The sequence below is a fragment of the Benincasa hispida genome, chromosome 3 (assembly GCF_027475165.1).
Source record: "Benincasa hispida cultivar pf3 chromosome 3, pf3_genome.v1.1, whole genome shotgun sequence".
Classification (NCBI taxonomy): domain Eukaryota; kingdom Viridiplantae; phylum Streptophyta; class Magnoliopsida; order Cucurbitales; family Cucurbitaceae; genus Benincasa; species Benincasa hispida.
Window position 1 is genome coordinate 52609766 of NC_143480.1, and position 14286 is coordinate 52624051.

The 14286-nt window shown below is 31.2% G+C and overlaps 2 protein-coding genes across 2 annotated transcripts; both read left to right on the forward strand.

The window, feature by feature from the left end:
- Window positions 1-2172, forward strand: LOC120074022 (uncharacterized). The gene is made up of 3 exons (XM_039026994.2): window positions 1-263; window positions 950-1123; window positions 1948-2172. The coding sequence occupies exons 1-3, from the start codon at window positions 180-182 to the stop codon at window positions 2038-2040; spliced, it is 351 nt and encodes a 116-aa protein (XP_038882922.1). The 5' UTR covers window positions 1-179; the 3' UTR covers window positions 2041-2172.
- A 3165-nt stretch (window positions 2173-5337) lies between these two features.
- On the forward strand, window positions 5338-14032 carry LOC120073366 (aspartate aminotransferase, mitochondrial-like). The gene is made up of 11 exons (XM_039026173.2): window positions 5338-7127; window positions 8107-8487; window positions 8584-8669; window positions 8768-8974; window positions 9055-9160; window positions 10180-10284; window positions 10374-10546; window positions 11656-11815; window positions 11898-11993; window positions 13075-13169; window positions 13543-14032. The coding sequence occupies exons 2-11, from the start codon at window positions 8248-8250 to the stop codon at window positions 13646-13648; spliced, it is 1374 nt and encodes a 457-aa protein (XP_038882101.1). The 5' UTR covers window positions 5338-7127; window positions 8107-8247; the 3' UTR covers window positions 13649-14032.
- The last annotated feature ends 254 nt before the right edge of the window (window positions 14033-14286 follow it).

The following is a 14286-nucleotide window of genomic DNA, read 5'->3' on the forward strand; positions in this document are numbered from 1 at the left end:
AAAAAAGAAAAAGAAAAAGAAAATAGAAAATGCAAATATAAATGAAGAGTAAACTCGTGGTCTACTTTGTTTCAAGAAGCTCATAGCAAGAGAAAGCAAAAGCCTCTGGAGGCGCGTGGCCGGCGAGTGGAGAAGACACGGCGGCGCTTGCAATAAATTTCTCCGGTGGCGGCCGTGAAATGGGTTCAAGAGAGCGAAAGAAAGCAGCAGCTTCTTCTCATCACAAGTCAAAAGAATTTCGTGCATCCACAAGCTCTAGTGCAGTATTTTTCTCATCTTTCAATTATTATTTCATTCCTTTATAAACTTTCAACTTTCATTCATTTATTGGGAGATTTTCAACTTTTGTTTTCTCAATTTCGATCTGCCTGAAAATTGGTCGAATCGTGAGTTCGATCGGTTTTGTCTATTTGAATTATAAACATCGGGTGATTTTCTTTTAAATTACTTTTGTTCGATCATTTTTTACATTAATTTGATTCCATTGATTTTGTGATGGTTATTGTTTTATAAAATATACAATATGTAATACTTAATCGTTATACGATAAAATAATTCTACTGTCCATCATTAAATTTTAATAATTATGAGAGAAAAGAAGAAGAACTTTTATATTTAAAAAAAAATGATGTTGAGAAATAATTAAGAATCTCTTATTAACTAACATTCCACTCATTTTGTTGACCAGAATTGAAATTTTTAACACAATTTTGTTCTAATAAACTCTATTGGAAACACTAAAACAGAAAAGGGATATATTTTGTTAGTTTTTTAAGTAAAAAAATAATTGAATTTATTTACTAGATTATTCAATATAACATTTAGGTTTATTAATATTGTACATTACGTATCTGAATTCAAATTATTATAACTGATATTAAGTTAACCAAAGTTTTTTTTTCTTTTTTCTTAAAAAATTTAAAAAAAAAAAAAAAAAAAACTTGTGCAGATGGTGAATGTGGAGAGTCTAGAGAGGGGTTTTCTTATAAACGTATTTTTGGAAAGAAATTCACCTGGATTGTTGGTTCGAATTCTAGAAGCCTTTGAGAAATTAGGACTCGAAGTCCTCGACGCTAATGTGTCTTGTTCCGATTGTTTCCAACTCCAAGCTGTTGGAGAAGAGGTTCGATATCTTTAAGAATATTACATTACATTTGGAAGTTACCAATATAAATATAGCTCACTACTTAATATATAGTTTTTTTTTCTTTTTTGAAAATTCAAATTCTTACCATCATACGAGTTCTACTTAAAAATAATCCAATGTCGTACTTAGAAACAATCACATGTAGGATTTGAAAAAAACAAATATCGATCGATGAGTCATTAATTACCTATGTTTTAATGTAGGTAAGTTCACAATTTTGTTTTTAATGTTTGGTTAAAACTTTCAAAAAAGTGTCATATTGATTGATGACAATATACTCTATGATTTATAAAGTGATTTATTTATAATTAAACATCTTTAAACAAACTTTATATATACATATTTGCTTTAGATATTATATATTTTAGTTTTGATTCATTTTAGACTTTGTACTTTCAATTTTTGTTCATTTTCAGTCTCTATATTTTTTAAACATTTGTTTTAATCTCCATACTTTTAAATAAGTGACGATTTCCATCTTTACATTTTGATTTTGATCTTGTATCTTCTATAGCAGATGACCTTATTAAAGTTACTAAATCTTTTAGCATGTAGTTATAAAATTGTATTACTAAGATTGTTATGTCGATCCTTTTCAAATAAAGATCAAAATGACCATTTTTGAAAGATAAAAAAAAATATTCTATATGGGCTAAAATGAATCATGATTAAAATACAGTATTTAGAATTAAATACAAAACATATAAAAAAAAATCTAATGTGAAACATATCTGCCTTAAATATTTGTAACTGGGAATATTTTGGTGTATAAATATTAATATATGCCTGATTTTTGACAGAATGAAGGGACAAAAATCATAAAGGCCCAAGTGGTGAAAAATGCAGTAAAGCAAGCAATCAAGGAATGGAGTGAAAGTAATGGGCAAGCATGAAATATATATAATATTACAATTTTTTATTTTTCCTTTTTTTTTTCTCTCCCCTTTTTCTTTTTCCCCAAATAGCACATCTCCTTTTATGTATAGGGTGACCAAAATTTCAACTCTTTTTCAAGTGTAGAATTTTTTTTTAAAAAAAAAAAAAAAAAAAAAAAAAAAAAAAAAAAAAAAAAAATTGTTTTTCTTCTCAAAACCCTGAGAAGAAATTCAGAAATTGTTTTTTTTCCCCACTTTCCTCCTCTCTTTCTTTCTCTCCATTTTGTTTGTTCCAAAACTATATATATATAATGTGTACTTAAATTTTCATTTTTCCAAGTCTCATTCAATTTTCGCCAGTTAATTATGTTGCTATTTTTACCTCAATTGATCTCTAGCTAAATCATATTCCAGGAGTTGATATTGAGAAATCTTCATCTCCCAATTATGTTAAATAATTAGTTAAATTATTTGTCTCTTCGCGATTCTTCTATTAAGAAAGTCAATTTTCATATGAATACCATCTAATATTAATACATGGATTTTTGATACATAAGCTAAATGAAATAAACATTTATTTCTTTTGCCTATAAGAATAAAGTCATTTAGTTCCTTCAAATAAAATAGTCTTTTTGATATATATATATATATATATATATATATATATATATATATATATATATGATCAAATTTTGATTTATTAGAGCTAGTAAGAGAACGAACTAACAACTTTTGAGATAACAATTAATGTTCCTTCTATTAAATATACTTAGATGAGTTATTTTAGTTCACAAAACTCAATACATGAATCTAAACTTAAATTAGTAATATAAATCAATAATGATAAAGTTTAGGTAAAAAATATTATGCCCCAACCAAGTGAAACTAAGGGTCTAAAAGAGTGACGGTCTGACTATGGAGTCTTAATTCTCGAAAGATGGCTAAGAATGTTCCTTAAAAGGAGCAGACCGACGGGGTCTTGTCAAATACAAATAGAATGATCTAAAGGCGGTGCGCAACCTAGAGAGATGGTTGTATCTCTTTTTGAATGTGGAATCGAGGTTTGGTTCATTTGGAAAAGAGGTCGGGTGACCGTGTGAATGGTTGAATTGACGACTTCGCTTCGATCTCTTCAACTGAATCTGAATGAGACTTCGATCATTCAACTTTAGCTAAAGAAGGAATGAATCATGTCACCCAGAATTCCACGAGTGAATATTCTCATTTAGATCCTAGCCTTGGTAGAACTTGTCTTTGATTGGGATTTTGATTGAAAAGATGTTAAGCTGATTCCTCATGTGCCTACGAAGCTGAGGAAATCTTGATTGAAGCCAATTCGACTTTTTTCTACTCAATTTTTTTTTATAGAAAGAGCACTCGGGAGCATAAGCAAGTTCGGTGGTTTCAACCTCTGTAATTGATCGATGGGAACCTCGAAGCTGCTGAGGCAGGAGCTAGCAACCTCATATTAGGTACTACTACAACATCAATAGGTAGTTGGAAGGTGCACAATAGTGAAGATCAATCCATCTCAATCTGAAGAGAAAAAAAAACCATTATCTTGGGCATGTAACCCAAAAATCTCGAAAGACAACTCGCTTGAAAAAAATTATTTTAAAGCCTGGTACAAGCCAAACCCCTCCAATTCGGCAATAAGAGTCGGTTATAAATAGTCTTTTGGTCAGCTTTCTCGTTCTTGAAGACTTTTTGGCCGGTAGGCTTTATAGCGGGACCTACCTTGTGGACCTACCTTAGTGACAAGGAGGATATGAAATATCTCATTGCGCTTGCCTTCACTTAGAAAGTCTACGCCCTTAACCAACTAACAAAAAAGAAAAAAAAATCAAAAGATAAGGTCATTCCATGGATTCGAGTCCGCCATCCTGATCATGATTTTCCTACCCCCGAAGGGAAAAGTACTTCCCTTTTTGGCCAAGATTCGAACTCCTGATATCGTAGTTCGTAGCCACATGCTCTAATCCTCTAAGCAACAAGCCTCATCCCGTCTCCATGATCATTTTAGTCTACTTACTTTAAGTTCCATTCGATTTTAGTCAATTTACTTTCAATTGTCCAATTTTAGTTCATATAATTTTAAGAAATCTTAAATTTAATTCATATACTTTTAATAAATCTTAAATTTAGTCTTTTAGAGTTAAAGGTTCGAAAATGCTCGACCGGTGGAAAGAAGGGATGAAGACTAATTCTTTTTACAAATAATCAAACAATAAATTAACTATACGAGTTAATTTTGGGATTTAGTGAAAATACACCCACTAAAATTCAACAACTATAAAATAGAACAAAAGTTAACGTACACATTACCAAAATGGCGTTTTATACAGAAGTCTAAAGACATTTGGATTGTCATACTTAGTTCACATTTTCAAGTGCAAAAAAACTTGTTCTTCTTTTTTCTTTTTTTATAAAATAAAATATAATATATTTAAGTCCCTATAAAACCAATCCAAACACACCTTGAAGTTGCTGCATTATTTAATTATAAATTCCAATCCATAGTGAAATGACACTGCCTTCCTCAATATCTATAAAATTAATGAGTCTAATTGGATCCATTAGGTCAATTCTTGTTTCTATATATTATGTACAATTTGGATGACGAAATCTTTCTTTCTTCATACGGCAATTGAGAGATACGTGGATTTTTTTTCTATTATTATTATTCGTGAATTTTCTTTTAAAATAAAAGAAAAACATATTTTAATATTACAAAATAGGATAAAACAATTTGATTGATCTATATAGCATTTGCTTTTAATTGTGAGCTGTTAACGAACTTTTTTCAACCTACGATCCAAAGTCTTTTAAAACTTTCACATCTTCACACCTTTTCGACCTCTTCGGAATGTATTTAATTAATGTGAAAGGAGATGTTAAAGATTTTTAGATAATTTATCTTCTTGACAACAAAGGTAAAATACCATTGATGTATTAATTGATAACATCTCCAAATAAGCTCTCTCATGAAATATTAAACTTCTTGAGAAGTAAAACACCATTGATATGTTCATTGATAACATCTCTAGGGAAGCTTTCTAATAAAATTGTTCGGCTTGATGGGCTTGAAAGAACAATTACTGATTGAAACAAAGTTATTTGGGCTTTAGTTGAAAGCCTGGCCCGAATTAAAACCAAGACCACTGATGAAATTCAATCTTAAACAAAACAGTGTGCTAAAAGCACAATCCTCGTGAAGATTGATCTTCACCCTACACTTTGATGGTCAAGATTCACTTCAAGCACTCAGAGAATTGAAGACACTTTAATGAATAACCCTAATCTTTTCTTTCTTGCAGAAGAAAACGAGAGAGAAAAGAGGGAAAAACCAGAGGGAGATGCTGTCGAGATTCGTCTAGATGATGAAGGTATTGCCGAGTTTGTCTAGACGATGAAGGTGCTGACGAGTTTCGTCTATATGATGAAGGTGCTGAGGTAAACGATAAGAAGATAAAGGAAGAAGAAGAACACCAAGAATTTTTACGTGGTTCGGCCAAAAGGAGTCTACGTCCATGGAGAAGTCGGTGATTTCTTAATCGGGGAGCTACAACAAGAATTACAAGATAAGTAATTTTAGCTACCTAGATCTCTCAATCTTTTTTCCATCATATATGTATAAAAAATTTACAGATGTATTTAAAGACAACTTGTATAACTAATTTTTTAACAACCTTTGAAGTTGTTTTTCATAACTTGTAATAACAAAAATATTGTTAAGTACTTGTGTTTGTTAGAGGCTTACCCCCGGTCCCCCAACATTGTTGTGTACTTTTTTTTTTAATCAAAAATAAAGAAAATTACTATTGACATGTGTGTTTTCTTTTTTTGTTTGTTTTAATTTTTTTTTCCTTTGTTCCTCCTTCAAAGCAAAGAAAATCCTCATTGATGTGTGTTGCGTGTTTTTTTTTGCCTTTTTGTTTTTTTTTTTTCCAGTTCTCCCCTTATAATTGCACTCTCACCAATAAAATCTCCGACATTAGTTTTAGGGATTTTTTTTTAGAATAGGTGAGATTATTATACAACAACAAGGGATCCCACAGCTCGGGATCAAGGCATCAAAACAACAAAATACAAACAAAGATAGGACTCAACCGAAACAAAGACACAACAAATGTAAACAACACCATCCACCTGGAAGAAAAACAAAGAAAAGGAAACAAAACCTCACCACCTGGGGCCAACAACCAAACAAAGAACATTATTTTTAGGGAAATTTATTTCTATCTATATATTTGTATTTATGACAATCTCTCTCCTCCAAAGGTAACTACCATTGATACGTGTGTATTTTTTTTTTTTTTTGCCTTTTGTTTTCTTTCTCTTTTTTTCTTCGATTCTTCCTTCTATGTTCTTAATAATACTGTGATTTTTGATTGACGAAGAAGCATGAGGGAGATGTAAAGGGGTGATTTGAGAAAATGGGGAAGGAAATCTTTCATGTTTTAATTTTTAAAATATGATTGTGGTTCAATTATATTATACACATTATCCCTTTATTTTTTTTAAAAAAATTTGTTCGAAAACACTGAGTTTAAAAATTATATAATTCTTGTTACATATTAGAAGTTTCATTTATACATTTATTTGATAATTTAATAACTAACGCAATAATATGAAAACACTGAGAAAAAAACTATATAATTTTTGTTACATATTAGAAGTTTCATTTATTTTATAATTTTTAATTAAAATTATGAGTTTTCATGTGTATTGCACATGTTCTTAAACTAGTTCAATTAAATGACTCCAACCTTCCTATGGTCCTATAGTGAACTAAGATACTAAAGGTAAGAAATTCATCATTTCAATTTTAGTGGGAGGGAACAAAAAGTATTATAATTGTTAAGACAATGACCAAACTTCCAACTACAAAGAGCAAGATCATATCAGATATGATTTTCATTCCAATTCATCCTTCTTCTCTCCACTTTCACTATACCTCTCTACAAATCCAAGTTTAAGAATGTAACTTATTTTCGACAGTGTATGTGAGAATGAAAGGTAATTCACTTCACGGGACGCTTCACTCCACAATCTATGAAGTTGACATATAACATACTAGTAGTGGATCTAATGCATTCAACATGGTACATCTCCTCTTGCAAATTGAATTTTTCTTTTGTATTTTGGTTGCGCTACCGATTTATAGTGAATATTGGTAATTTGAGGTTACCTGAAAAAGTTATTGTAGAATGTCTCAAATTTTTAAAGTTTCTAAAGGTGTTTACTCCTAACCTCCTGTTTTTCTATGTACAGTGTATTTTCATGACTTAACAAAAGAAATTGTAACATTATTTTTTAGTATAAGGTACTTGTTTTTGAGGTTAGTGGGGAATTAATCGTCACTTAAAGCTTGCTTCTCGTTCTTATACCATGTATTTTCTTTGGAGGTTGTCCCAAATCTCCCACATATATACAGTTGGTTAAACATTGCTTTTTTAACCTATGAAGTCGACATATAACGTTGTTTTTTTAGTTGGTTAAACTGCGTTTTCCTATATTTTTTTTGGTTTGTTTAGATTTTGTTAAAGACATTATTTTTAGTTTATTAGATTCTTTTTTAAATTACACCATAATTATAGGGATGTTACTATTGGGATATGTTAGTCCATTTACAGATTTTAAAAGTATTAGATTTAGTTGATCATTAATTTCTTATCATTCTTTAAAACACAACATTTTATTTTAGCCATTTATTTGGTTGACTCTTTATTTAAACACTTACAAAAATTGTTGAAAATATACTTCAAAAGTTATTTTAAGTAATTGTCAAATGTTCTAATTTTTTTTCAAAATAACTTATTTTTTAAATTAAACACTTGAAATGCATTCCAAATACATAAGACAAAGATGGTTACGGTGCAACCGCGAGATTCTGAAGGCCGGCCCAATAAAGTATCATTTTGAACAAGGCCCACATATGGAGTCCGTACGTACCCAATTCAAAACTGGGCCTAGCCCAATATCACAAATCGTTACTTGGGCTTTGTTGACAATTTGGGCCATCTCTCTCACCTACTGACTTTTCAGTTTTCAATATTGAGTTCCCCCGGTTTTCTGAAACAGGCGGAGGAAATCCAATCATTTCCACTGGCTGCCGGCAAACAAGAAACAGCGGTGGTATTTCTTCTTCTTTTTCGTCAACAAAGAATCAACGGAGAGGATCGGTCTCAGAAGGCTATAAAGGAAAAGCTTCGTTAATCATGGATGCTACACACGCCTTCAGCTTCAACTTCAACTTCAACTTCAACGGTGGTATTTCTTCTTCGAACGATTGTAATGTGGAGGAGTTTCGTACTGACGAGAAGATGCATTTCAACTTCAACTTCGAAAGCTCTTAGTCTCGGATGGTTCGATCATGTGAAACCGGCTCCGAAGGATCCAATCATCGGAATTACGGAGGCTTTCTTGGCCGATCCGAGCCCTAACAAAATCAACCTTGGAGTGGTACTGAAGTAACTCTGTTTTTCTGATTTCTTTTGAATTCGTTGAAGGTTTTCATGTTTTTTTTTATAATTTTTTTGAATGATCCACTTTTGGAAGGGAGCTTATCGCGACGACGAGGGGAAACCGGTTGTGCTTCAATGTGTTAGGGATGCTGAATCGAAAATTGCTGGGAGCGAGTTCTTGTAAGTTTCAATGCTTTGTTTAGATGGAAAAACTAGCGAGGTTGAGTTGAGTTTTATGGTTTGCTGAGTCTTGCATTTTGTTTTCTTTAAAACTTTAGAGAGTCAATTTCTGCTGCGGCGAGTTCAAGATTTGTGGAGGAGAGTGTTAAGTTGATTTATGGAAAGGATTCAGATGTTATAAAGGAAAGGAGATTTGCTGGACTTCAGGCACTGTCCGGGACTGGAGCATGCCGATTGTTTGCTGAATTTCAGAGGCATTTCCATCCCGATGTTCCAATTTTCTTGCCTGAGCCAACCTGGTCTAAGTAAGTTTCTGTTTGTGATTCAATTTTCTTCAACCTTCATTACTTTCTTTCTATCTCTGAAATTTACGATTGACCTGCAGCCACCATAACATTTGGAGAGATGCCCAAGTGCCAGTGAGAACCTACCGCTACTATCATCCAGATTCAAAGGGTTTAAATTTTGGAGCATTCATGGATGATATCAAGGTATGGTGGAAATTTGGTGTCAGGTTCAAGGCTATTTTTGTTGTTTCATCTTCCATATATGATGTATATAGTATATATTTGGGATGTTGTTTTAAATGTCAATCAGCTGAAAATATTTTTAAATATAACAAAATGTCATAGGTTACAAGCATAAATTTCAAAAACTAAAAACAAACTTGTTAGATGTGGTTTGGTTGGAATTTGGATTTTGTTTTATGTTTCTAGATTCACTAAGTTTAGAAAATTAGTGTTGGTTAGCAATTTGAATTCTGTTTTTGAAAATTGATTCGGATTCATATTTTGAATTTTAAATTTTAAAATGTGCACACTCACACACATTATGAAAGATAAAAACGTTTATAAATATAGTATTTGATGTTATAGAAACAATTATTTTTTAAAAATTAAAATATATATTATGTGATGTATTATAAATTATATAATATTACAAAATAATAATTATACAAATTTTTTAACATAAAACATATTAATAAATTAATTAATAATAGTTTATATGCAACGTAATATTTAATGAACTAAAACTAGTTTTATGTTTTAAATATAACTTCATACACATTTAAAACAATTATTTAAATTAGAATTCAATTTCTAAATTTGCTATCATACACCTATATTAAAATATGAAATACAACTTTGTTTTCATTGAATACCTTATTTTCAGATAACTTGCCAATTGGCCTTATAGATGGTGGAAGTATGTTTACCATCGTTTTCAAAAACCAAAAATTAAATAGTTATCAAATTGACCTATAAAAGAGACTAAATATCTGTTTAAAATTTGTTATAAATAATTTATTCAATGATAGTATAAAAAATATTTTTTTTCAAAACAGAATGTTTCAACTTAAACTGAAACCTTATTTAGCCAACAGGCAGTAATTGGCATTACTGCTCCCTTTGTTGTACGTTGGTTAATTTGCCTTTGATGATGTTTCTTCATACAGTAGCAAGAGAAACTTTCTGCTCATATATGTCATTTACGATCTTATTTGATGTAGAATGCCCCAGAAGGTTCATTCTTTCTGCTCCATCCCTGTGCCCACAACCCAACTGGCGTCGACCCAACGGATGGACAATGGCGAGAAATTTCAAATCAGTTGATGGTAGTTGCTAAGAATTTGATGGGTCCACTTCAACCATTGCAGGATTATTGTAGAGAATGATATGACTTAACTCCAACTTTGCCTGCCAGGTGAAACATCACTTTCCCTTCTTTGACATGGCGTATCAAGGTTTTGCCAGTGGAGATCTTGAAGAGGATGCCAAAGCTATACGGCTATTTCTTGAAGATGGACATATAGTGGGATGTGCTCAATCCTTTGCGAAGAATATGGGTTTATACGGACACAGGGTCGGTTGTCTAAGGTAGGTTTGTGTAAAGTAATCGTCTCGTGTTAGTGGTCGAAGTACACATAAAATGACATTGGATGGTCTCAATTATATTTAATAAGAGAGAGAAACGTTTGATCATTCTTTTTTGGACAAGGGACAGAAACCACTTCTCAATGGAAACAAAGGGAACAACAGCCTAGAGGACAAAACAACATGCGGTGTTTGAACACTTTAATGGTAGTATTTTGGTCCATTTAGTTCTTTTAGGTCCCATTTGGTATTCATGTGGTTTTTGTTTTTTAAAATTAAACTTATTTTCTCTAAATTTCTTATAATGATTTGAAAATTCTTAGTCAAATTCTAAAATTAAGTTTTTAAGTATTTTTTTAGTTTTTAAAATTTGACTTAGTTTTTGAAAATATTGGTAAACAGTAATAACAAAATAAAAAATGTAGAGGTGGAATAAGTGTTTTTATAAACTTAATTTTCAAAAATAAAAAACAAAAAATCCAAATGCTTCCAAACTAGGCCTTAACAATGAGTTTTTTTCTTTTTTTTTTTTTTTTTTTTTTAACAACATATGAGGTGGTGGATTGAATCTCTAAGTTGTTGGTAGATAACATATACTATCTATCAGAGCATGTCATGTTGTGCTAGACTCAAGTTGGCTTTTAATAATAGTTTAGTCATCATTAACATGACCGAGTCCTTGATTTTTGTTTGAAATGTGGCATATTAATACTAGAGGAATAATTGACTAAAGCTGATTGTCCAATCAAAACTTCTACCGAAAACTTAACTTAAAGGTAAAGGGCTTAATTTTATATTTAGAAAATGTTAAATACTGAATTGCTATAGATAAAACCATGGGGACCATAACGTTACAAAAATCAAAATACTGAGGTACAGTGCATTGAAGCTCGTTCCATTTTAACGATTCACCCTTTGGTCTGCACTATAATTCTGGTAAAGTTGGGTTCATAAGCTAATAGATGGGATGGGAGTTAGCATATCTTAAGCTCTTAAGCCTTTTTCTTACTTATTATGATTGCGTTGCATCATTTTAAATCGTGACCTCTGCCTCTTTCCTGTCTAGAATTCTTACATTACATCTCTTTGTTCATCTTTCTCCCCTTTTCAAGTGTTCTTGGCAAAGATCAAAAGCAAGCCATGATAGTAAGATCTCAGCTTCAGCGACTGGCCAGGGCAATGTATAGCAGCCCTCCCATTCATGGTGTGTTATTAGTCTCAACAATCTTGAGCGATCCACGTCTGAAGGCTGAATGGATTGAAGAACTGAAGGTAATGGATGAATAATCTTGTAACTTCTTGATTCCAAGTGGATACTGATTCTGATGTGCTTTTGATACTCCTTCATTTCAAGGTCATGGCCGATCGCATTCGATCTATGAGAGCTAGTTTATTTGATAATCTTGAGAAATTGAACTCTCCTCTCAATTGGGACCACATAGTCAAGCAGGTCAGTTCTGAATATGATATTACAATTTTGGTCAAATTACATTTCTGTTTCTTACTATCTATACTTCTAGAACTCTTATCATCATTGCACTCTAAACTAATTAATATTATCTAGCAATTATTATTGTTGGCATCCTTGCTCTTTGATTTCTTTCCAACTAAAATAATGTCCTATGAACATGCCCATATTTTCGATCAGTATGATCACGATGACCCATATGCCATCACATTAAAATAAGATGATATCATAAATAGGTTTAAATCCTATTTTGGTTCTTAAACTTTGAACCTTGTTCTATTTTGGTCCTTGAACTTTAAAAAACGTCCGTTTTAGTCCTTGAACTTTTAAAAAGTGGTTATTTTAGTCCCTATTGTTAGGATTATGTAGATGAAATATTTTAAGGATGAATTGCATCAAGCATGGATTGAGCAAGATGAAGGTGAAGTAAAATATCAACAACCAACGTGCCAAAATAGTGAACGATCAAAATCTTGGATGCAAAATGATGTTTGAGATCTCCTATAGAAAATTGTTGTACCACCTAATTCAAAATTGAAACCTTGGATTTTTTAGCATGACTAAAGTATTTGGCAATCTAATCATCTACAAATACAAACCATCTCGCTATTATTTTTAAAAGTTCTCTAAAAAAATTATTATTTTTAAGAGTTAACAAAATCTTAATAGTAGGGACCAAAGTAAGCACTTCTTAAAGTTCAGGGACTAAAATGGATGTTTTTGAAAGTTTAGGGACCAAAATAGAGTAATATTCAAAGTTCAGAGACCAAAATAGTATTTAAATCTAAAATTTATTTGGTATTTTTTGGGTTATTCTTTCTTTCTCTCTCTTTTGAATACAATAAATGTTGGGTATGGACAGAGAAAAAGTAGCTCAATTATCACTGAGCTATGTTAATGCTAGCATCATATTCTGAATTTTTTATTTTGTTAATCATTGGTTTACAAGAACGACATCTTGTAAGTTTTGTCGATGAGACTTCGTAAACTTGAAGACTATCTGGATTAAATTGAGATAAAGATGTTTAATATTTCTCTATTGACCAATTGTAACAAAATGTAGGTTGGAATGTTTTGCTATTCTGGATTGAACTGTGAGCAGATTGATCAGCTGGCGAGAGATTTTCATATATATATGACCAGGGATGGACGTATGAGGTATCTTTAACAACATTAATAAGCTGTACTAAGTAAAAATAATATTTAAAATATCATTTTGGTCTATACTTTGGATTTTATTCCTTTATCGATATCTTTTCAAATGTCCAAATTTAATTGTTAGTCTTTTGAAGTTAGTCTTTATTGAAACTAATTAAATAATAATAGTAATTTTCATGTATGAAAAAACATTTTATGAACACATGTCAAAATAATTTGTTAAGAAAAAAAAAAAAACTAATACAAGAGATTAAATTTAGACATCTGAAATTATAGGAATTAAAAAATTAAAATTGAACGAGTTTCAAAATACAGGAACCAAGATGATATTTAATAAGAAATATTCATTTTTCGATTATGATTTTTGGGGCAGCATGGCGGGTGTGACGACGAGAAATGTAAGCTATTTAGCGGAAGCAATGCATCAAGTCAGTAGTTATGATCCAGAGTCTTTAAAGGTCTCCAATGCAAGTTTCTAATGGCCGTCATTTCAAGAATAATTCAGTTGATGAGGATAAGTTTCCTACTGTTCAAATCTTCCTATTTGTCAATCCTATTTATTTATAGGCAAACTCTAATATCTCAACCAACAAGCTGTTTTTCCTTTAGTCAGCTTGGATGGCAATCAGTGATCACTTGAATGAAATTCTACTGTAGAGCTGAAAAAAACTTGCATTCTAAAGAAGCAGAAATTAATGAGTCCTGATAGGATAGGAAATCTCCCATCTTATTTTGTTTTAATACCGCTAATACATAACTCTCTCATTTCAAAAATGCTAATGCATAACTTCTACGAGTGTATCATATTTGTTTCATTGTAAGGGTTAATGTAATATTAAAGAAAATTTTGTAGTTAAACTGCATATTAGCGGCTTTTAGTTTCCTCCTCTTCTCTGTACTTTCCTACTGTTTAATAAGTTCTTTTGCGCTAATTTGGTAGGATTTTGAGTAAATAATAATCTTATTTGGGTGGTTTTTAGTTGATTTTGAATCAAATTTATTGAAAATCAGTTGTGAGAGAGGGTCTAAAGTGATTTGTGAAGGTTTAGAATTAAAATTGATATAATTGTTAGTTTGGATATTAATTGGTTCAACCTTCAAATGAAATGTTTTTTTC